General features: G+C 39.1%; 1 protein-coding gene across 2 annotated transcripts in view; it reads left to right on the forward strand.

The window, feature by feature from the left end:
- Nucleotides 1-25,223, forward strand: part of ELF1 (E74 like ETS transcription factor 1) — a 96,450-nt gene that overhangs the window by 38,008 nt on the left and 33,219 nt on the right. For both annotated transcript variants that reach the window (XM_006155504.3, XM_027774585.1), the window contains exon 2: nucleotides 217-505. In XM_006155504.3, the coding sequence (XP_006155566.1) occupies nucleotides 434-505 (72 nt within the window). In that variant the 5' untranslated portion in view covers nucleotides 217-433. The remainder of the gene's footprint in view (nucleotides 1-216; nucleotides 506-25,223) is intronic.

Genomic DNA, 25,223 nt, shown 5'->3' on the forward strand with positions numbered 1-25,223 from the left:
AATGAAGTCTTCACAGAAAGTATATGTATAACTTAACAAAAGTCCTGTGTTCATTGGTCATGATGATTTTATTTAATAGTATTAACCCCCTCCCCCAAAAAGGAAGAAAAAAGACAGAAAATGAAAGAAATGGAAGATTCTTCTCTGTTTACCAGTCATTGTATTCTAAATAAGTGTTACTTTTTTTATAACTAACTTAAGCTTTTGTTTTTTTAGGCTAAGAATCTTGAGAGAAGAAAAATTTGCCTCAGTTTCTATAGAAAATCAATGAACCAAGAAAATTTGGTGCACCTTCTCTAAAGAAAATCTGGGTATACAATAACTTCACAGACTTGGCTGAGGGTTTATACCCACATTGGTCACCGGACTCTGCCTCCTGGTACTGAACCTGTTTGGAACTTTTCTCATGTGGATCTAAGGGGAATGCTTGATTATGGCTGCTGTTGTCCAACAGAACGACCTAGTATTTGAATTTGCTAGTAACGTCATGGAGAATGAACAACAGGTATGAGACCAGAGAAAATTAGATTTTAATGACTTTATTGTGATTTTCCACTTGTGTACAAAATACTTTAAGAGGGGCTGGCAGATGGCGTGGTGGTTAAGGGCATTGGTCTCCCACATGCCTGACTGCAGTTTGAGTCCCAGACTTGGCAGCTTGCTTTCTTACTTTCTCTCTCTTGCTTTCTTTCTTTCTCTAACTTTCTCTCTCCCTCTCTCTATTCCTTTCTGGTCAAATCTAAAAAAAAAAAAAAAAAAAAGAGCTAAGTAAAATAATAAAAAAAATATTTCAAAAGACAATAGAAATGCTATCAAAGTAAAAATTTAGAAATTAAATATTTGGAGGTAACATGATCTTATGTTGTAAGTTATTCATTAGATATATATCTTATCCTTGGCCCTGTGGTAACAAAGAAGTAATACTTTGGGGTTCAGATTATTTTTCTGTAAAATGAGACTAACAATAAATGCCTTAAAGACTTATTTCAAATATTTTGAAAAGTTCTAGAGAACATACTTTTAATGTATCTGGTTAACTAACATTTATAGTAATGGACTGTTTCTTCAAGCAGATTTAATAATGTTAGCAGTGCCATAATCATATATCATTTCAGTCCAAAGCATGTGATTTTGAGGAAGTTACTTCTCTAGATCTAGATTTCAACATCTGTACAATGAGGAGATTGAACTGAAGAATTTCTCCATTGGCTTTCATTGAATTAATATAAGCTGTGCTGTGACCACCATATGGCATAATAGTTAAGTTGCTGGACTCCCAAGTGGTCGACTGTGGTTCTAGTCCCAGACCTGGTGACTTAAATCTCAGGCTGGGTACTTGTGTGCGTGCGTGCACCCAAATTCCAGAGAGGAAAATGGAGGAGAAGGGATTGCGGCATGGCCATCCCCTGAGGGGGTAAGTTCTTGATTTCTATTTCTCTGTCTTCCTCTCGAGCACCTGTACACTACAGCCAGAAAAAAAAAAAAAATAAAATAAGGGCTGTGCAAATTACTGTTTTCATAATATAAAAAAGATTGAAGAGGTACTAAGTAAAGGACCTAAGATTAATTCTAGACTCTTCCCCTAAAAACAGGGCTCAGGGAGGCTTAAAGGACCTAAGATTAATTCTAGACTCTTCCCCTAAAAACAGGGCTCAGGGAGGCTAAGTCTCCTGGGAGTTTATAGTTTACTTCATTTGAAATAGGTTAACGTAATGGCTATGTCACTGGACTTCCATGTAGTTGACTGCGGTTTGAGTCCCAGACCTGGTGGCTTAAACTCACGCCGGGCGCATGTGTGTATGTACCCAAGATCCCGAGAGGAGAATGGAGAAGGGACTCTGGCATGGCCATCCCCCTGGGGGATGATTTCTCACTCTCTCTCTCTCCGTCTCTCTAGTGAATGCACTCTCCCTAAAGCAAAAACTTCTCAAAAAAAACAAAACAAAACAAAAGGCGCACGCGCATACACACACACACACACACACACACACACACACACACACACACAAAGGGACCAGCACTTAACATAATGGCTATGTCGCTGGACTCCCATGTAGTCAACTTGCTGTTTGAGTCTTTTTCTGGCGAGCGTATGCGCCCTGTAGCAAAAACCTCTCAAAAAAAAAAAAGAGGTTATATGGAAAGTAAGATATCATGCCTCTGAAATTGTGTATGTGTTGGAAAGATTCAATGTAGTAAGAAAAATATTTAAAGAACTGTCATATTTAAAATACTTCTGAAACAGTTGATTTAGTAGTTGTAATAGCCTAATTTTAAATGCTTACCTATAATAATAGGCCAATAATAATGTGTCGTGTTTTTACTCTAGAAGCATAGTTGCTATAGCTAATAAAATTGATTCTTGCTAGGGCCAGCAGGTTGTGTGGTGGTTAAGGCACTGGACTCTCACATAGCTAGCCATGGTTTGAGTCCTGGATCTGGCGGCATGCTTTCTCACTTTTCCTTTCTCTCCAGTAAAATAAAAATAAATAAATAAATCTTAAAAAAATAAAAAGGTTCTTCCTTTTGGAAGGACATACTACTTTCTTGTCTGTTTATAATATCCATCAAAGTGCAGAAATAACAAGTTTGTAGATAAACCTATAAAGGTTGATAATTTAGAATTAGGTGCTTTAAAATCAAGATGAGCTTTGACTAGGGAGGGAAAAGTTTTGAGGAAGAGGATATCTTGACCTTAATTAAATTAAAAATATATTAATTAATAGTGATCCAGATTTAATCTAGAGATCGTAGAAAAGTTTTTTTTTTTTTAAGAGAGATTTTTGCCATAGGTGACGTGTGCTCAGTAGAGAGACCGAGAGACAGACAACGAGAAATCACCCTTGAGAGGGGATGGCCATGCCACAATCCCTTCTTCACTCTCCTCTTGGGATTGTGGGCACGGATGCATATACACCCAGTGTGAGTTTTTAAATCTCTGGATTTGGGACTTGAACCACAGTCAACCACCTGGGAGTCCAGCAACATAACCATTATGCCATCTGCTGGTCCCAAAAAAGATATTTCTAGGAGGAAAAAAATGTTTTGAATTTAAGACAGGATGTTTAGGTGTTTGTTAAGGTTTGAAAAGCTGTTTACTGTGCAGATCCTCTCAGAGGAAAGATCCCGTTACAGGTTCCAGGCTTGATGTGGTGAGGTTTGATGTCAGATGTGGCACATAGACAGAACTCTCAGCCAGCCACTGGTATGCTCTAGCACACTCTAGTGACCATGAAAAATGCATTTTACATTTTGGTACTGTATTCATACATCTGTATAGCCCTTTAAACATTTTCTAGGGACCAGCAGGTGGCATAATGGCTATGTCGCTGGACTCCCATGTAGTTGACTGTGGTTTGAATCCTGCACCTGGTGGCTTAAACTCACAGCGGGTACGTGTGTCTGTGTGCCTAAGATCCTGAGAAGAGAATGGAGAAGGGATTGTGGCATGGCCATTCCCCCTGGCGGGTGACTTCTTGCTTTTTTTGTCTCTCTGTCTCTCTCACGAGTGCACACACTCTATAGCAAAAAAATAGTTTTCTAAACTTTTAATTACACTTATGATGTGCTTAGTTTATCTTTAGTTGTTATCTGGCTTAGAAAAGGATGTGTGCTATTGGCTTAATATTAATCAGCATGTACATACATGTATTTTTAAGATTTATTTATTTTTATTTTATTCTCAATAGAAAGCATGCATGAAAATAAAGACAGGGTTGGGGAGGAGGCACCCTTGATAGAATCTTGTCTTTAGCAGCCCTTAGTTTGTCAAAGACCTCCAATATGGGAGGATTTTTGGTACCCAGTGTGTTTCAGATTGACCTGGCAGGGGATCTGAACCACAGTTGGTCATGTGGCTTACAGCACTCCAGCTTGGCACACTGCTGATTGCACCACCAGGCTGGGCAAAGACTTGTCTTTTCATCTAATATGGTAAATCTCTATTAGTTTTGAGCGGGTGTTATAAGGACTTTACATTTCTTAACCTTGTGAGGTAAATAACTTGTATCTCCATTTTACAGTGAGGAAATTGAGACATGAAGAAGTTATATGACTTGCCTGAAATCATACAGTTAGTATTGTAAAAAGTAGAGCCGTAAGTTTGAACCCAAACAGTTTGCCCCTCACTAATGATGCCCTGTATTCTCATAATGATGAATGGCATTCTTACTATATTATAATCAGTGTCAGAATGTTTGATACTGTTGGCTAGATTTAGAGTTTTTCATTCTTTGGCCATTAATTATAGATAGGAAATTTAAACTGCTTCATGTGGTGATAGATCTAGTAATGGCTTTTTAGCACCTTATCTAACCTGTGACTCTACTTCCTTGTTTTTTGCTTGTTACTTTGATTTGCTTTTAGTGTAAAAATAGTAACTCACTATTTATAAAAGAAATTACCTAATACAGAAATATATAAATTAGCTAAAATGTCTCTTTGGGTGTGCACTCCCTATTCTCCTCTCCAGGACAAACTATCATGAACTGTTTCTTGTATAATGTTTAAGACTAAGAGCTAAACTAGTGAATACTGTGTATGCACACATAACTACAGAGGATTTTTTTTTTTTTTTGAAGACTTTTTGCTATAAGGTATGCATGCTTGGCCTGGGATCTTAGGCATGAGTTTCAAGATGCTGGATCCGGAACTCAAACCAGTGTTGGCCATGTGGGAGTCCAGCAATGTAACCATTACGCCATCTGCTGGTCCCCAGAGGTTGTTTTAAAGATACGAATGTGGGCACTGCAGGTGGTGTGATGGTTAAGGCCCTGGGCTCTCACACGGCTGACCATGGTTCAAGTCTTAGACCTGGCAACCTGAAAATCTCGCCAACCATGTGTACATATGTTCCCAAAATTCAAAAAGAAGAATGGAGAAAGAATTGCAGCCATGGCCATTCCCACTGGGATGTGATTTCTCACTTTCCCTCTCACCGTCTTTCTCTGGTGATGCATGTGCCCTCCCTCCTTCCAACGAGTTGATTTTTCATTTTCTCTCACTGCCTCTCTGTTGCGTTCTGGGAAGCACACATAACCTATGAGAGAAATGCAATTATGCTGAATCTTTTTTGTGACTGTGATTTTACTTAATGTTTTATGAATGTGTGTGTGTGTGTGTGTGTGTGTGTGTGTGTGTGTGTGTGTGTGTATGTTGACTCGACAGCATGTGTTTTTCTTTTTCGAGAAATTTTTGCTATAGGGTACAGAGAGGCAGAGAGACAGAAAACAAAAAATCACCTCCTAGGGGAATGGCCATGCCACAATCCCTTTTCCTCCAATCTCCAATCCTGGGGATTTTGGGCACGCTTGCCCACACGCCCAGTGTGAGTTTTAAGCCGCTGGATCTGGGACTTGAACTGTGGTCGACTACATGGGAGTCCAGCAACTTAACCGTTAAACTATCTGCTGGTCCCCAGTGTGTATTTTTCTACATAATCATTTCTACATCATTTTCTAATTAATTTTACCAGTCCTTGATCATGGCTATTTAACCAGTGTTTTGCTATTATACAAAGAATTGCAGTTAACATCCTAGACAGTATACCTGTCTAGGGGCAGTTGTTAAGAACTCAGGTGTTGGAATCAGAATTCCTGTGTTGAATCCTGGCTCCACTGATTTCCTCTGTGACCATGGACAAGTTACTTTACCTCTCTATGCTTTGGTTTCCTTATCTGCAAGATGGGTATGAAAGCTGATATTTTATTGAGCCCTTTCATTTTGTCATATCATCTGTGTATGTATATGTGTGTTATTTTTTTACATTTGTGTGATTATATCTGTAGGATTGTTAAAAGTAGGATTACTGAGTTTACTAAAAGCATCAAAAAGGTTGTGTCAGTTTCTACTTCCACTGACAGTGTATGCCCAAACCATTACTGTCACAAATCCTTTTTTTTTTTTTTTTTTGCCCATCTTTTGGGTAGAAATGACATTTTGTTATAAGGCATCTAAAAATAGTTAAGGAAAATGCATATTATGAAAAAAATTGCGTGGATTTCCAAAATTTGTACCAAAATAAACTCTATTTTACTTCCATCTTTTTGTGAAGTTGTTGAAATCCCATGTAGTTCATTTTGCCTTTATTTGACTGGTGATAGTGAGCTAGGTCGTTTTATTTATTGTTCATTAGACGTTTCTTTGAAGTACTTACTAATATCCTCTTATTTAATAGAAGTTATTTATATAAAATGAATATTACATTAGAATCATTGTCTTCTATAAAATTTGTTAATAATTAATGATGAATTCTCCTCTTGTAATATATGATGGAGATGTTTTCTCCCAATCTAGTATTGTCATTTAGCAATATGATATCGTGTGTCCTGTAGAAATGTCAAATTTTTTCATAAAGTTTATCAATATTATAAAATTGATAATATTATGAAACTTTTTGGCTTTTTGTTTGTTTTTTGACTTCTGCGTAGGGAAATTTTCTTCATTCCTAAATTATTAACTATTCTTTTATATTTTCTTTTAGTATTTTTTTAAAGAGAGTTTTGCTATTGGGCACATGTTCTTGCTAGAGGTACAGAGACAGAAAGAGATAGAAAGCAAGAAATCACCCCCCCCCCCCCCCCCCCGGGCTAGCCACGGCACAATCCCTTCTCCTCCAGTCTCCTTTTAGGATTTTCGGCATGCATGCACATGTGCCCAGCATGAGTTTTAAGCTACTGGGTCCAGGACTCGAACCATGGTTGACTACATGGGAGTCCAGTGACAACCATTATGCCATCTGCTGGTCCCTCTAGTATTTTTAATATGTTTAGCTTTTCAGTTCATTTGAAGTTCCAATTTTTTAAGATTTATTTTTAAAAACATATTTTAAAATTTATTTCTTCTGAGAGAGAAGGAGAGAAGGACACCTTCAACAGGGACTTTGCATTGCAGTCCACACCATTGTCAGCCAGTGCAGACACCCCATTGCCAGCCAGTGCAGATCATGGGAACATTGTGCTTGCCTGGTGTGCTCAGGGAGGTCCCTGGACACAAAATGAGGATACCTTTCCTATGTTAGTCCAGTGCATTATCACTGTATTACCATCTGGCCCGTGAAGTTTTGTTTCGTTTGTTTCTAATTTTATAGCCAGAGGGCATGTGCCCTTGCCAAAGAGAGGGAGGGTGGGAAATAGAAAGCATGCCCCCAGTGTAGCGTGCTCGTGCTGTAATCCTTTCCCTCTATTTCACCATCCCATCAGAGTCCTGAGCGTGCACGCAAATCCAAGCATGTTTTTCAAGCTGCCAGGGCCAGGATTCAAACTGTGATTGGCCATATGGGATATAGGTCCCAATTTATCTTATCCAGTGTGTGGCTTTACTTGTGGCTTCACAACTGCACTTTGTGGCAGCCCTGAATTTAATTTTTGAATTAGCCTAAGTTACATAAAAATACCTCATTGGGACTTTAACTTTTAACTTTTTTTACATGTGAAAATAATTTGTTTTATGATTCTATATTCATTGGCTCTTTATAAAATTACTCTGGGGGTCAAATGGTGACAGAGTAGTAATGTAGCTCCAAAGACATGGGACAGTGCTGGTTCATATCCAGATATCTCCCTGTGCATACTGGATGTGTGTGGTCTGGGATAGCTGAGACAGGGTGAATCACGGCCTGGGGACTCTGTTAGAGGTGCTTGGATCTCTGTCTCTGTCTGTCTTTCATTTATCATGAAAGACATAAATGAATTAACTTAACAAAAGCACTTTGAAGGTATCAGATTTGAATATATTTCCTGTTTTCAGTTATGATCTGTGGTTGTAAATCTAATAGTCTAAAGAAACCAACACCATTACTGTCTGGCTGGCAGCACCTGGATCTTTTCCCCTTATGTCAGTTCATACTCGTTTTCAGAATTATTTGCATCTCTTTTGGGTGGAAGGTGGTAGAGGTGGAGGATGGTGGAAAGGAAATATCAATACCGCTGGTGCTGACAAGCTAAAAGACAATTCTGAGTTGGCCAGGGGTATGGTTAAGGTGGCTGGATCCCACATAGTCGATCGTGCAGTTTGAGTCCTAGACCTGTTGACTTAAGAAACAAGCTATGTTCATTCGTGTGTACCTGAAATCCCAAAAGAGGGAGAAATGGAAGAGAGGAGATTGCAGCATGGCTATTCTTCATGGGGCTGTTTACTCTTTCTCTCTCTTCTTTCTCCCTTTCCAGCAACTCTACACATGCTCTGGCTGAAAATAAAAGGAAAAACATAGTCTGTTCTTGCTCTTTTTTCTAAAATGGGGATTTTTATAGCCAAGAATGAAGTACTTCTCTGGGAGAGCTATACCATCGGTGTTGAAATGACATGTGTACTTTTATGTGAAGGTGCTTCAGTTTGACCTTATTAAACAAACATGTTTGCCTGGTGAATATATGAGAATACAAAGAAAGCTGAAGTTTGTGGATACCATTTTTTTTTTTTAAGAATTGTCTTATTTAACTTTATTTATTTATTTATTTATTTATTTATTTAATTTTTTTATTTTCATTTTACCAGAGTGGGACAGAGTGAGAGTGAGAGAGAGAAAGTGAGAAAGCAAGCTGCCAGGTCCAGGACTTGAACTGCGGTTGGCCATGTGGGAGTTCACTGCCCCTAACCACCATGCCAGCTGCTGGCCTTATGGATACAAGTTTTAAATAAGAAGGAGACTTGACTTTAATACTCAACTATTTCAGAAGTTAAATTAATGAAAAATAGCTGGTTTAATGTTTTTTGTAGTTTTGATGTTATTTTCCTATATGTTTCTTAAGTTGTTTTTAAAAGTAGAAGTTTGGCATATTATCGTTATTTATGCTTAACAGGAAAAGCTTGGTGACATGCTTGGAAAAAATGAACAAGTAGCAAAAAATTAAAAATTTTTTTTTTTTTTTTTTTTTTTTTTTGCTATAGAGCACATGTGCTTACTGAAAAGAGCCAGAGAGAGGGAGAGTGAGAAAGCACCAATCTGGGTGATGGACATGCCATGATCACTTCTCTTCCATTCTCCTCTTGGGAGTTTAGGCACACATGCACATGCACTCGGTGTGTTTTTCAAGCCAAATCTGGGACATGAACCACACAGTCAACCATCTGAGATCCAACTACCTTAACTATCACATCACCACTGACCTATAATAAATTCTACATTTGATTTATTTTCAGGATTTTTTTTTTTTTTTTTTTTTTGCCACAAGTGTATGTGCTTGCCAGAGAGAAGACAGAGGGAGAGCGAAAGTGAAAAATCACCTGTGGGGACATGGCCATGCCACAGTCTCTTTTCCTGTATCCTCCTGTCAGGATTTTGGACATTCATGCACATACCCCTGGTGCTTTCCTCAAGCCACTGGATCCAGGACTCAAACCACAGTGGCCATGTGGGAGTTCAGTGCCCTTAATCATCACACCACCTGCCGACCCCCAGAACAAGTATTTGTGTGGAATCTTGTCACAGTATAAGAAAGTAGTCTTAGGATTGATTTTTCCTAGCTCATGTGCAAATTGCTTGTTCTGACGACAGATTCCTAGAGATTAAAGGGTAATAGTGCCTTGCAGCTTTTTTAACAAGCTGCCCAGCTATTTTTTTTTTTTTTCATGCAATGTTTGGGAATCACTACACAGTATAACAGAGGCAAACACAGTGCTGTGGATACAGGGAATGGAACTATTGACTGTGTTGGAATTTCATTTGAACTGGATCTTGAGAAAAGATCCAGTTTATCCCATCATGACGAAGGGAGAAGGGGAGGTGTTCTAGAGCAGTAGAATGTACCAAAACTTCTAATGGATTTCTCTTGACTTCATAGTCAATCTAAACACCTTTATTGTATGTTAGAAGCTTCTCACAGTGCGGCTATGCCAGTGCTCTCTTGTTTTTTGTACTGTATGTTAAAAATTGTATTTTATTTATTATTAATATGTGATAAGGCATGTGCACTCATTCAGAGGGAGGGAGGGAGGGAGGGGGAGAGAGAGAGAGAGAGAGAGAGAGAGAGAGAGAGAGAGAGAGAGAGAGAAAGAGAGAAAGTGAGATTAGCCACCAGGTCCAGAACTTGAACCGAGATCAGCCATGTGGGAATCCAGTGCCCCAACTGCCACACACTTGCTGGCCCCATATACTACATATTTTTGCCAGTCTGTGGTATTATTATCCCACATGCTTCTGTTTCCCTATTGTTCACTTAAAAATGATCTCCCATGTTCATACCTTCATATATTTAACTATGCTTTTCAAGAACAAAACCTACTTATTCCAAGAACTCATCCTAAAGTTATCCTTTCAGGAATTAACAACTGTATCCTGTTATTATTTTATTCAAATTATTCCTTTCAAATTACCCTGAAGAAGTGCTAAGTTACTTGTCCCCTCCCCTCCATGTTCCTCAGAGCACTTAATATGTGAGTACTCTTAAAAAGGTTTTCTTTCCTTCCTCTTAATCTGTTGAATAGAAAGAAAAAGATCTGTTTTATAAAATAATAAAATCTATTTTGGTAAAATGATAGATGTGGTTTTAGCTATGGCCCTTGATATATCAGAAAATCTTTGAATGATAGGTGACCCCACAACTCTTATTTTTTTTTTTTACAACTCTTTTTTTTTTTTTTCCGAGAGGTTTTTGCTATAGGGTGTGTGCACTCACCCAAATCTGGGACATGAACCACACAGTCAACCATCTGAGATCCAACTACCTTAACTATCACATCACCACTGACCTATAATAAATTCTACATTTGATTTATTTTCAGGATTTTTTTTTTTTTTTTTTTTTTGCCACAAGTGTATGTGCTTGCCAGAGAGAAGACAGAGGGAGAGCGAAAGTGAAAAATCACCTGTGGGGACATGGCCATGCCACAGTCTCTTTTCCTGTATCCTCCTGTCAGGATTTTGGACATTCATGCACATACCCCTGGTGCTTTCCTCAAGCCACTGGATCCAGGACTCAAACCACAGTGGCCATGTGGGAGTTCAGTGCCCTTAATCATCACACCACCTGCCGACCCCCAGAACAAGTATTTGTGTGGAATCTTGTCACAGTATAAGAAAGTAGTCTTAGGATTGATTTTTCCTAGCTCATGTGCAAATTGCTTGTTCTGACGACAGATTCCTAGAGATTAAAGGGTAATAGTGCCTTGCAGCTTTTTTAACAAGCTGCCCAGCTATTTTTTTTTTTTTTCATGCAATGTTTGGGAATCACTACACAGTATAACAGAGGCAAACACAGTGCTGTGGATACAGGGAATGGAACTATTGACTGTGTTGGAATTTCATTTGAACTGGATCTTGAGAAAAGATCCAGTTTATCCCATCATGACGAAGGGAGAAGGGGAGGTGTTCTAGAGCAGTAGAATGTACCAAAACTTCTAATGGATTTCTCTTGACTTCATAGTCAATCTAAACACCTTTATTGTATGTTAGAAGCTTCTCACAGTGCGGCTATGCCAGTGCTCTCTTGTTTTTTGTACTGTATGTTAAAAATTGTATTTTATTTATTATTAATATGTGATAAGGCATGTGCACTCATTCAGAGGGAGGGAGGGAGGGAGGGGGAGAGAGAGAGAGAGAGAGAGAGAGAGAGAAAGAGAGAAATTGAGATTAGCCACCAGGTCCAGAACTTGAACCGAGATCAGCCATGTGGGAATCCAGTGCCCCAACTGCCACACACTTGCTGGCCCCATATACTACATATTTTTGCCAGTCTGTGGTATTATTATCCCACATGCTTCTGTTTCCCTATTGTTCACTTAAAAATGATCTCCCATGTTCATACCTTCATATATTTAACTATGCTTTTCAAGAACAAAACCTACTTATTCCAAGAACTCATCCTAAAGTTATCCTTTCAGGAATTAACAACTGTATCCTGTTATTATTTTATTCAAATTATTCCTTTCAAATTACCCTGAAGAAGTGCTAAGTTACTTGTCCCCTCCCCTCCATGTTCCTCAGAGCACTTAATATGTGAGTACTCTTAAAAAGGTTTTCTTTCCTTCCTCTTAATCTGTTGAATAGAAAGAAAAAGATCTGTTTTATAAAATAATAAAATCTATTTTGGTAAAATGATAGATGTGGTTTTAGCTATGGCCCTTGATATATCAGAAAATCTTTGAATGATAGGTGACCCCACAACTCTTATTTTTTTTTTTTACAACTCTTTTTTTTTTTTTCCGAGAGGTTTTTGCTATAGGGTGTGTGCACTCACCAGAAAGACAGAGAGAGACAGAGAGACAGAAAATGAGAAATCACCCCCTGGGGGTATAGCCACACTGTAATCCCTTCTCCTCCTTTCTCCTCTCGGGATCTTGGGCACACATGCACATGTGCCCAGCATGAGTTTAAGCCACTGGGTCCGGGACTTGAACCACGATCGACTACATGGGAGTCCAGTGACATAGCCATTATGCTAACTGCTGGTCCCTACAACTCTTTTTTTTTTTCCCAGAGGTTTTTGCTATAGGCGCTTGTACTTGCCAGACAGACAGAGAGACAGAAAGCAAAAAATCACCCCCCAGGGGGGATGACCACGCCACAATCCCTTCTCCTCTCAGGATCTTGGGCATGCACGCACACGCGCCCGGTGTGAGTTTTAAGCCACCGGGTCCAGGACGCGAACCGTGGTCGACTACATGGGAGTCCGGCAACATAGCCATTATGCTAACTGCTGGTCCATGGTCCCTACAACTCTTGACTAGAGTGCATATTTTCCTGGTACCTGTTGTACACATTGACATTCAGTGCATGGATTGTGGCCATGGAATTATAATTTTAAGATTAGAAACAAATATTAATGAAATATTTTTTGATAGTATTTGGAATTGTCTATTCTACAATACATGTTTACTGAAAACCACCTTATGTAACTTCACAAATTTTTACTGAAATTGTAAGTAAATAAAGTCCATTTAATAGCAGTATTCATATTTATTAAATTTGTTTGATAGGCATAGATGCTTTATTTTTTCCTCCCTACTCTGCTGTATATTAAAATTGTTTACTTTTAAAATACAAATCTAACATATAGAGAGAGCTTTCTTATTTTGAGGGAGAATTTTTCAGGTTACAGAGGGAGTTTTTGACATGGTGATGTTGTGAAAATGACTCTATGTTGCAGATTGAAAAAGTGTTCATCAGAGTAAAATTTACACCAACTGGCCATATTATTCAGCTGGAATGGTAAAATTATGTTAGGTCCAAGATTAACTGTACGTCATAAAATAGGGTAAAAGGAATTAGCTGGTTGTGTTGTATGTGTGACTTACTCAGCACCAGTGAGAAGTAGAAGAAGCAGAAATGATGCTGCTAACCTGTACATGGACAGAGTATTTATTGGGTGGTTGGGAAAGTCATGACATATTTTTTATGTTTTTCTATGCAAATATATGTCATGACTTTTCTGACAACCCAGTACATAAAATTTCAGGTTCTAGCTGCTTTGGTTGCTTCTTTCAAAAAAATCTTGGCAAATCGGGTTTAACAGATCCATAGGAAGTCTGGCATTTGTAACACTAACATAAAGGTCATGTGGTTCTTTTTTGTACATTTGGAAAAGTCTTGATCAAAGGAAATTACCAAAGAACCCTCCAGTACAAGCCTGATTGTCTTCTGGGAAAGGTGGCTTACGTGTAAGATCTGAGACTCCCTTTAGGTAAAGTGTAGGGACAGCTTACCTGCAGGCCAACATTCAGCTTTTCTTATCTCCCTACCAACTATTGGCAGCAAGGAGGCTGATAGTTACCACAAAAGAGGAGTTGGTGAGGGGAATACAACTTACTACTCTTAAAAAAAAAATCTTCCTTTAGCTGCTCTTCCCAAGCTACCAGCCAAAATACAGAGGTCCAGTGATAACTTCCTAAAAGTGAAAATAGATAAGATTATTGCATAGGGTAGGACATGGGCAAGATGGGCTCCAGAAATATTTAATGCCGATTTTAGTAGCTAGTGTTTACTGAGCATTTTGTCCTGTGCTATTATCCTGTTTAGTTCTTACAACAGTGTTATGAGGAAGTACTAATTCTTGCTTTCCAGAATAGTAAAGTGAGGTTTAAGAAGGTAAGCACACTTGCCCTTAATCACTTAGTTACTAAATGATAAATCTGGGACTGTAACTGAGCCTGTGCCTTCAACCATTATTTGAATAATGCCAGCCACTGCTACATGTGAGTGGTGAAAGTGTAAAAGAAATAGATTGATAGGTTGCTTTTAGAATTTTAGCCAAAAAAAAAAAAAAAAAAAAAAAAGGTTTTCACTCTAGTTAATTTGTTAGTGGGACCAGCTGGTGGCATAGTGGTTATGGCAGCTGGACTCTACGTGGCAGACTTTTTGGTTCAAGTCCCAGATTCAGCAGCTTGAAAGACACACCAGGTGTATATGCATACTTGCCCAAGATCCTGAAAGAAGGGAGAGATGGAGGAGAAGGGATTTCAGCATCACCATCCCCCAAGGGGGATGCTTTCTTTTGTTCTCTCTCTGTCTCTGGCAAGTGCACACATCTGGCAAATTAAAAAAAAAAAAAAAAATTTAGTGAAATTACAGGTAGATATTCTTTATGCCTGGTATATTTATGTATATACCTGAAAAGGAGCTTTATTATGATATAATTCATATAGCATATAATTACCTATATAAAGTCTATAATTCACTGATTTTTTAAAAAAATTATTTGTCTGTTTATTTGTTTTGATATTCAAGCTACTAGGTCTGGGTTTTGAAACATAGTTGGCCATGTGAGAATACAGTATCCTAACCAGCACCCCACCTCTTGGCCCCTAATTCAGTAGTTTTTAATCTATATGCCGAGTTGTGTGTCCATTATCATTGTGAATTTTAGTACACTGTCACCCTAAAAGTAAATCATGTCTTATTCTACCCCTCCTTCCCCGTTCTTAGCCCCTGGCATTATTATTGATGTTTTTTTATTTTTGTATGTTTGCCTATTCTGGACATTTCATATAAATGGAATTATTTGGTATATAGAGTCTCTTGTGATTTCTTTCACTTAAGCATAAAGTTTTCAAGGTTCATCAATGTTATTCTCTGTACCAGTACTTCATCCTTTTTATTGCTGAATAATGTTCCATTGTATGGATATAATGCACTGTATTTAGCTATTATGCATACTTTTACTTTTAAAGAATTATTTATTTATTTATTTATTTATTCATTTATTTTTGAGAGGTTTTTGCTACAGGGCGCATGCACTCGCCAGAAAGACAGAGACAGAGAGAGAGACAGAAAGCGAGAAATCAACCCCCAGGGGGGATGGCCATGCCGCAATCCCTTCTCCTCCATTCTCCTTTCGGGATCTTGGGCCTGGTGTAAGTTTAAGCCACCAGGTCCGGGACTCAAACCACGGTTGGCTACATGGGAGTCCAGCGACATAGCCATTACACTAACTGCTGGTCCCAAGAATTATTTAATTTTGTCTGTTATTATTATCATTGTCATTATTTTCATTCACCAGAGAGACAGAAAGAGAGGGCAAGTGAGAAAACAAGCCGTCAGGTCTGGGACTTGAACTGCCATATGGAAGTCCAACACCTCAAACACCACCTCACCTGCTGGTCCCTCAAAATAATACTTTTAAAGACAGGATCTCACTGTCATGATTCTTCTGTCTTAGCCTCTCTAGTAGCTACACTACAGGCTCTTGCAAATGTGCCTGGCTTTTAGAGTGATCTGGGTATCAAACCTGGGCCTCCTATGTGGCCTAATTTTTTGTTAGAAATTGAATTAGAATTTGTGTTCTTACTGAATGTAGTCAGTTACGTAGAACAGCCTTGCTGGGTAAATAAGGGATTAGTACTTTTGTTGTTTCTAAATATACTATTCTGTCTTTATTTATTTTTTTTTAATTTTCACAAACATTATTTTTTAAGATTTTTTTTTAGAATTATTATTATTATTACTGTTTTTTTTTTTTTTTTTTAATTTTGCTATAGGATATGTGAACTCACAGGAGAGAGTGAGAAAGAAAGAAAGAAAGAGAGAGAGTGAGAGCGAGAGACCGCCACAAGGTCTGGGACTCAAGCTGCGGTTGGTCATGTGAGAGTCCAGCTCAGTAACCTGCTGGCCCCTCTCTTAAATCCGATCTTAGTTTTTTTTTTGTTTGTTTGTTTTGTTTTGTTTTGTTTTGTTTTTAAAGAGATTTTTCCTATAGGGCTTGTGTACTTTCTAGAGAGACAGAAAGAAAGTGAAAAATCACCCTTCCACCACCACCACCACCACCACCACCCTGGGATGGCCATGTGCAGTCTCTTCGCCTCCATTCTCTTGGGATTTGGGGCACACATGCACATGCGCCCAGTGCGAGTTTTAGCCACCCAGTCTGAGACTCAAATTGTGGTTGACTACTTGGGAGTCCAGTGACGTAACCATTATGCCATCTGCTGGTCCCATTTTGTATTTTTTTTTTTTAAGTTTATTTATTTCATGAGTCAGAGAACGAAAGAGAGAAACCAGTGTCGTGCTCTATCCCCAGCTTTAGCCCACTTGGATAATGGGCATGAACATGACCGATGTACTCAGAGACATCTTGGGACATGAACTGGCAACCTTCCTGCTTAGGTTTGTCTCACAGAGCGTGACATCTTATTGCTGTGCCACTGTCTGGCCCCTGATTGTTAACGATTTGTTAGAGTGTGAATTTAACATATGCGCTCAAAACGGTGTTCATAAATGTAATGTACCTAATATTAAGTTAGAATACAGGCAGGATTCTACCTGTAGTACTTAATACCACCTTTTTCTTTACTTCAAAACTGATTCTGTTCGAACATAGCCACATGCATTCCTAACCCACCAATATATTAAGTTTTTTAAAAAAATACTGCCAGAGGCTATGTGCGATTGCCAAAGACAGAGGAAGTGAGAGAAAGCCTCCTCATGGGGGCATGATCATCTCCCCCTATCAACCCTATCTCCTCCACTACTTCATCTTGTCGGGATTTGGGGCAAGCATATACACCTACCTGGCATGTTTCTCAAGCTTCCAGGGCTGGGATTTGGGATTCGAACCACTTTGTCAGCTAGTGTAATCTGACTTTCTCTCACTTTTTTTTTTTTTTTTAAGAATTATTGTATTTAATTTTATACATCATCATCATCACCATCATTATTATTATTTTATATTTGACCAGCTGGTGGGGGTGGGGGAGATGAGCAAACAAGCTGCCAGGTTCAGGATTCAAACCATGGTCACCCATGTCAGAGTCTAGTGCCTTAACCACACACCACCTTCCAACCCTATATTAAGCTTTTGGAAGTTGTTATTCTGTTAAGAAAATTAAGATTACTTTAATTGATGCTTTTGCATTTGAAATACATGGCCAAATTGTAACTTATCCTGGCTAAAAAAAGGAAAATCTGTGCAAAGATTAAAGAAGGTCAGTTGTCATTTAAAGGCTAAACTGGGATTAGACTTTGTTAAAATAGCTCCACAGGGATTTACAATGGAATTTCAAACACTGTCTTGGGGCAGTCTGGAGAAAAAAACATATTAAGGACATTTGTGTTTGTGATGATGCTGTGAAGAAGCCAGGCAGTTTCAGAAACACTAACTCATCTCTACTGGAACCAATAGAAGTGGAAAAAGAAAAAAAACCTTGTTTCAACTGTGACTCTAAAGTAGTGTGTATTAAGAAGATAACTATTTTTTTTTTGGAGAGGTTTTTTTTTGCTATAGGGCGCGTGCGCTCGCCAGACAGAGAGAGTCAGAGACAGAAAGCGAGAAATCACCCCCCAGGGGGGATGGTCACGCCGCAATCCCTTCTCCTCCATTCTCCTCTTGGGATCTTGGGCACGCACGCACATGCGCCTGGCGTGAGTTTTAAGCCACTGAGTCCAGGATGCGAACCGCGGTCGACTACGTGGGAGTCCAGCGACATAGCCATTACGCTAACTGCTGGTTCCCAAGATAACTATTTTTTTAAAAAAAACTCTATATAGTTTTAACTGAGATGAAACTTTCATTATGACTAGTTTATATATGTAGAACACTGTACTTACAGTCTATTGTAGTTCATTAATGAACTGTGGATCAAATTACCTGTGTTCAGATCTTAGCTATGCCTCTTCCAGGCTGATTGACTATTGTCAACACTATAGCTAGTAGTAGTGTGGAGATTAAGGGGATAAGCCATTGATGTACTTAACTTATAGAGCTACTTTCATTATCATCATTATCACCACCTTATTAGGAGTACCATTTAATTTAGTTTTATGGTTTATTATATTGAAGAACTCTAGAGACTAGAGTATACTTTTTTTTTTTTTTCTTGAGAGGTTTTTGCTATAGGGCACCTGCACTCGCCAGACAGACAGAGAGATAGAAAGCGAAAAATCACCCCCTGGGGTGATGGCCATGCTACAGTCTCTTCTCCATTCTCCTCTGGGATCTTGGGCATGCACGCACATGCACCCAGCGTGAGTTTAAGCCACTGGGTCTGGGACTCGAACAGCGGTCAACTATGTGAGAGTCCAGTGACATAGCCATTACTCCAACTGCTGGTCCCGAGACTATAGTACACTTTTTACATAGCACTGTAGCAAGTTTATTTTTTATTTTTATTTACTCTAGGGTACTGCGTTTACCAGAGACCAAGAGGCAGAGGGAGAAAATACTTTCCAGTGGGATGTGATCACGCCATATGCCTTTTTCCTCCATTTCTCCATTCTGTTGGGATTTGGGGCACTCATGCACATGTGGTTGGTGTCTAAGGCTAAGATTCAAACTGCACAGTTGACCCTGTGGGAACTATCTCCCTTCAATATTAGGCCATTGGCCCAGCTTTGTTTATTTCTGTTTAGGGGGTGGTAGGATGATGTGGAACTGTGTGAAAACTGGGTAATAGGATAATATCATACTGGGTAATATTGTTCAACCTAGTGCTTTGAAGTATTTGGAATGCTAGTGATCTAGATATGTTATTTTGTTTGAAATGAAAATGCACTAGACAAAATAAACAAAATTTCCAGGGAACAACACCCACATGCATAAAACTGGTAGGCCAAATGGTTTTGTGGGTGTTATTTTAAACTTCTGTAGATTAGTTAAATAGTTTCAGTGTATAGATTTTCCTAATTTTTTTTAAAAATTGTTTTGCTATTGGGTATATGCTTGCTAGAGACAGACAGATGGGGTGAGGGGTTGGATGGGAGAGCCCCTCCCCACTGCACCGGGGCTGGATGGGCATGCTACAGTCCCTTCTCCATTCTCCTCTCGGGTGTTTGGGCATGAACACTTATGTGTCTGGCGTGTTTTTAAAGCCATCAGGTCTAAAACTCAAATTGCATAATTGGCTATGTGGGATCCAGCCATATTAACCTCCACACTATCTGCTGGTCCCCCTAATTCATTTTTACAAAGCCATCATAACACTGATAACCAAAACTTGGTAAAATATGCACCCTTACATGTGAACAATAGGCTAATCTCAAGATCAATCTGTTTTGTTTAAATATAATAATAGGAGCAAATATTTTTTGTCTCTACCCTTACCAGGATCTATATGTGATACATAATATGTTTTCTCTTATGTCATATATACTATGACAACTGTTGTTATACCCATTTTACAAGTAAGGAAGACCTTTGTAGTGAGCAGTCTTGGAGAAGTTGAATGAAGGAATGAATATTGCCTGGAAACACAAAACTATCAAGTGATACCATCTATGTTGAAATTGAACCTTTAGTTTGAGACCCAAGTTTTAGCCATTATGCTAGGATATCAGTTAGAAAAGGAACTTTAAAGGAAAGAGAAATCTGGAAGAATAATAAGTAAATTCTTTTGTACTGACATGCCTGGGATCAGTGGGATTTTTGCCTTTTCCTCAGTATGTACTATGGGGGTGAGGTGGGGGAGGAGTGTTTTAGACAGGATCTTGCTGTGTGGTGATCCTTCTGCTTCAGCCTGTCCAGCAGCTGGGAACACAGGCCTGTGCACCAACCATGCCTGGCTTTTAGGTTGGGCCAGGAATGGAACTCAGGTGTCCCATGTGGACCTAGCCTGCCAAGCAGTAGTGTCCAGAATAACTACTGCAGCTGGACCTAAATTTTTAAGAACAGAATTCAGGTACTACACTTATAGTCTGAAAAACTACAATGTTTTCTTAAGTTAAACCAATGTTCTGGCTAGTATGTACTGCAGCTTTGTAGACTTTTCTGCCTGGATGCTAAAACTACTTTTTCTTTTAAAATAAAGAATAGTAGAAGGTGTTTATAGGGAGCTTGAGTTAATCAACAGAAATATTCTTATTTGTATCTACAAATGAAGCTGTTTTAGTGACAGATTTTTCAAAGTATGCAGAGAATTTATGAACAATTTTTCCCAGAAAAGTTTTTGGTGGGCCTTGAATATCTATTGCACAATCCTATCTTTTTTTTTTTTTTTTAATGTAATACATCCATTCTGAAACAATTTAAAGTACACTTTGGAAATTGGTAACAGTAGTAGCAATTGGGGAGGTACATTATTTAGAAAAGGAACAAAAATTTTTGGACTCTGGGACTATAAATATATTCATGTATTACTGATTCCTAAAATGAAATTTTAAAATGTACAATGAGAACATGTTTCAAAGATTTTGATTTTCATTTTGTACACCAAGTATTGTAAATTTTTTTGGTATATATCCACGTAGATGTACAGTGTCTAGAGATTTAATTTTATGGTTTATATGTCATAATGAAAGAATGTCATTATAATGTTTTATCTAATCCCAGCCTCCTTCCTCCAACTGTTCTCCTTCACCTCTGCTCTAGAACAATACTCAGGACAGAGAGAAACTAGTGAGCAGTGAGTCGAAGTGTGTGTGTGTGTGTGTGTGTGTGTGTGTGCGCGCGTGCGCGCGCGCGCACGCGTGCTAGTGATAGAGCATGTTCACTTTCCAGAGAGAGACACAGACTGTAAGAGGAAAAGTAAGAAAGAACTCCCCAGGTGATGGCCATGTTGCAGTCCCTTCTTCTCCATTTCTCCTAGGATTTGGGGCATGTGCAGACATGCGCTGACATGCATCTAGGGTGAGTTTCAAGCTGCTCGGTCTGATAGGACCGTGATTGGCCTTGTGAGAGTCCGGTGCCTTACCCATCACATCTCTTGCTGACCCAACTTAAAGATATTTTGAATTCTGTTTCTCCCACTAGTGGGAACTGTATTGTTTTTGAATCCATGATTGAGTACATGCATGATGGGGAGACATACTCACTCACTCTCCCTCACCCTCCATAGGACTTGGTCATGCTATGATCCCTATCCTTTGGACCTCCATTTCTCCAGCCTGTCAAGATCTTGGGCACATGTGTATGCACCCAGAATGTTTTCAAGTCACCTTGGCTGAGGACTCATTTGGCATGTGGCTTCTAGCTCTATAGTCTGGCAGGCTACCCTTCACTTTACAGTAAAGTACAACATAAATAGAGAAGTATGCACAGTTCATGGTTTGATACATTTCATGAGGTGAACACATGGATGTATTAGCTTTTACTTTTAGTTGAAGCCAAATGCTGTTGCTAAGTATAGATGGTTAAGTTTATTCACCAACTTATTGAAAAAAACTATTCTTAAACATTGTTATTTTGGAGGGAGTTTTTTGCTATAGGGTGTGTGCGCTCGCCAGAAAGAGAGATACAGAGAAACAGAAAGAGAGAAATCACTCCCCCCCAGGGGGGATGGCCATGCCACAATCCCTTCTCCTCCATTCTCCTCTCGGGATCTTGGGCACACACATGTGCATGCCCGGTGTAAGTTTAAGCCACCAGGTCCAGGACTTGAACTGTGGCCGACTACATGAGAGTCCAGCGACATAGCCATTACACTAACTGCTGGTGCCTGTTTTTAAAATCTTAAACAAAAGCCAAAATCACGTCAGTCAGCAAAGAATTGTAATAAGCCAAATTTTGAAAGTATTTATTTCTATCTAAATAATATTGAAGGATTTTCATCATCGAAATTAAAAAATAAATTTTATTTATTATCATTTTTATATCACATTTAATCACATATATTGTTACAGTGTATGACATTTCTTTTTCCAGCATGATTACCATGCATATCAGTCAGGATGAAGATATTTATCCACATTGTCATCAGCAAATAGCTTTTCATCATTTTAAAAAGATTATTATTATTTATTCTCGTTATTTTTTAAACAATCACTATATTTAATTTGGCTTATAAAGAGAATTTGCCCAACATGAAATATTTCTCAGGCCAGTCTAATCGAGAATACTATACATGTTATTATCAACAGGTAATAAACAATTTCTGTGTCCTACTAATGTCATGCCTCTCTATTTGATCTCTTGCTGTCTTTCTCTATACTATTCCCTTTCCCCCAACCCCTGTTCCACTCTGTCTTTATCATCACTAACTATTTTCACTGCTTTTATGCCCTCCAGTATTTCAATCTCTACCATAAAGTGCGGATAGTCAGGATATGTTAAGTGGATACATACAGTATCTTCCATAGCCTGGGTTGCTTCACTCAGCAATAGATCTTCCATATTCAACCACTTTTCTATCAGATGCCAACATCTTGTTCTTTTTTTTATGGCCGAATAGTATTCCATAGAGTATATGTGCCACACTTTTTCCATCCATTCATCTAATTGTGGACATTTGGGTTGGTTCAGTGTCTTAGCGATTGTGAATAATGCTGCAATAAACATTGATGTTCAAGCGCTTTTCTGACTGAGCATTCTCCTGCCGTTTGGGTAGATACCCAGAAGTAGGATTGCTGGATCAAATGGTAGTTCTATTTGTAGATCTTTGAGGAACCTCCATATTATTTTCCACAATGACTAAACCAGTTTACATTCCCACCAACAGTGTAGGAGAGTCTCCCTTTCACCACAACCCCTCCAACTCTTACCATTTTTTGTATTTTTAATCTTTGCCTTTCTGAGAGGAGTTAGGTGGTATCAGATTGTGGTTTTAATTGGCATCTCCCATATAATGAGGGATGTTGAACATTTCCTCATATGCTTTTTTTGGCTGTATCATTGAAGTATTTTGATTGCTTACTATATGCTATGCATCATAACTATGTATTTACATGTTACATCTTTCAAAAACTCTAGAAGATACTATTTTGCTTATTTTAGGTAGACAGGACAACTAAAGCTTAGAATAGAATTTTTTTTTTTTTTTTTGAAAGAGGTTTTTGCTATAGGGCGCATACACTTGTCGGAAAGACAGAGAGACAGAAACGCTGCAATCTCTTCTCCTTTCTCCTCTTGGGATCTTGGGCACGCATGCACACGCACCCGGTGTGAGTTGAAGCCACTGGATCTGGGACTCTACCTGTGGTTGACTACATGGGAGTCCAGTGACATAGCCATTATGCTAACTGCTTGTCCCAGACTGGATCTGTTTTTGTGAGAGGGTATGTGTACTTGCAAGAGAGAGAGAAAGTCCGAAAACATCGCCCATGGGACATGGTCATGCCACAGTCCCTTCACTTCCATTTCTCTCTCCTTTCAGGATTTTAGATATGCATGTATCTGCACCTGAGAGACAGGCCACTGATCTGAGACTTGAACCACAGACCTGGCCTTGTGGGATCCAGCTGCCTTAACCACCGCCTACTGGCCAACTGCAGAGACTGGATACTTTGCTGAGTTCAAATACTCAGGGCATGGTCAAGTCTGACCTTGAATAATATCCTGAGAAATCACTGTTACAACCTGTTTTCATCTAGTGTCTTTGCTGAATTGCAAAAATGCTGTCATATCATGTGATAGAGTGAGGTGCTAAATTTTTTCATTTTTTTTAATCAAAGATATTTCAATAATTCAGAAATTCTCAAAGCAGTATATTCATAGGATGAGGCTTTGGAGCTTTAGTCTGACTGGAAGGCGGAGCACAGGAATTTGTTTCAAAGATGTGTTTTTATAGTGTGTGCACAGTGTTTAAACTGTATGTTTACTGGAAAGGCTTTGGAGTGAGGGACTGTGGGAGGATTAAGACTCCAAACCACTCTTGGCTTTGCCTTGTCTTGGTATAAAGATATGATAAAAACTGGAAGTGTGCTCACTTTGTACCTGTCTTAAAAAGAGAGTTCTGGAACCAGCAGTTAGCGTAATGGCTATGTCGCTGGACTCCCACGTAGTCGACTGCGGTTCGTGTCCCGGACCCGGTGGCTTAAAACTCACGCCGGGCGCGTGTGCGTGCGTGCCCAAGATCCCGAGAGGAGAATGGAGGAGAAGGGATTGCGGCGTGACCATCCCCTCTGGGGGGTGATTTCTCGCTTTCTGTCTCTATGTCTCTCTCTGTCTGTCTGGCGAGCGCACGCGCCCTACAGTAAAAATCTCTCCAAAAAAAAAAAAAAAAAAAGACAGTTCTTAACCTGAGTTTTGTTTCAGGGAAACACTTGATAGATTTTTCATTTTAAACTATTTCATACAAGGTCTTAATATAGTATTTCATAAAAACCATGCACCAGAATGAGCTCTGCTGTTCGAGAGCTTGTCAAATGAGTTATGAGAAAATTCTTAATGCTTTCTTTCTTTCCTTTTCTTTTTATTTTCCTTCCTTCCTTTCTTTCTCTCTCTCTTTCTTTCTTTCCTTTTTTTTTTTTTTTTTTAAAGATTTTTGCTATAAAGCATGTGCATTTGCCAGAAAGGCAGAAAGAGAGTAATCAGGGATTGCTATGCCTCAGTCCCTTCTCCTCCATTCTCCTCTTGGGATTTTGGGCACACATGCATGCGTACCCGGTGTGAGTTTTAAGCCGCCGGGTCCGGGACACGAACCGCGGTCGACTATGTGGAAGTCCAGCGACATAGCCATTACGCTAACTGCTGGTTCCCTTAGCGTGAGTTTTTTAAGCCACCAGGTCCAGGACTCAAACCACAGTTGATTACATGGGAGGTCAGTGACGTAATCATTATACTATCTGCTGGTCTCTTATGCTTTCTTACATCTAAAAGCCTGTTGAACAGATTTTATTAAGAGTAGGAGTAAGGATCCATAGTTTCTTAAATATCCATCAGTTGATAACATGGTGGTTTGGATCCCACATGGCTGATTCTGGTTCAAGTCTAGTCCTGGTGACTTTGAAAAGTGAGCCTGGTGTGTGAGTATGTATGTATGAATGTGCATGCCCATGCCCAAAATCCTAGAGGGAGAGATGGAGGAGAAGGCATTGGTGTGACTGTGCCCCACAGAACAGGTTTGGGTTGAGCTTTCTTGTTCTCTCTCTTCTAATGAGTGCACGCACCCTCTAGCAAGTTTTAAAAACATCTACCAGGACCTTGGAT

Source organism: Tupaia chinensis, unplaced genomic scaffold, assembly GCF_000334495.1.
Source record: "Tupaia chinensis unplaced genomic scaffold, TupChi_1.0 Scaffold000458_2, whole genome shotgun sequence".
NCBI lineage: Eukaryota > Metazoa > Chordata > Mammalia > Scandentia > Tupaiidae > Tupaia > Tupaia belangeri.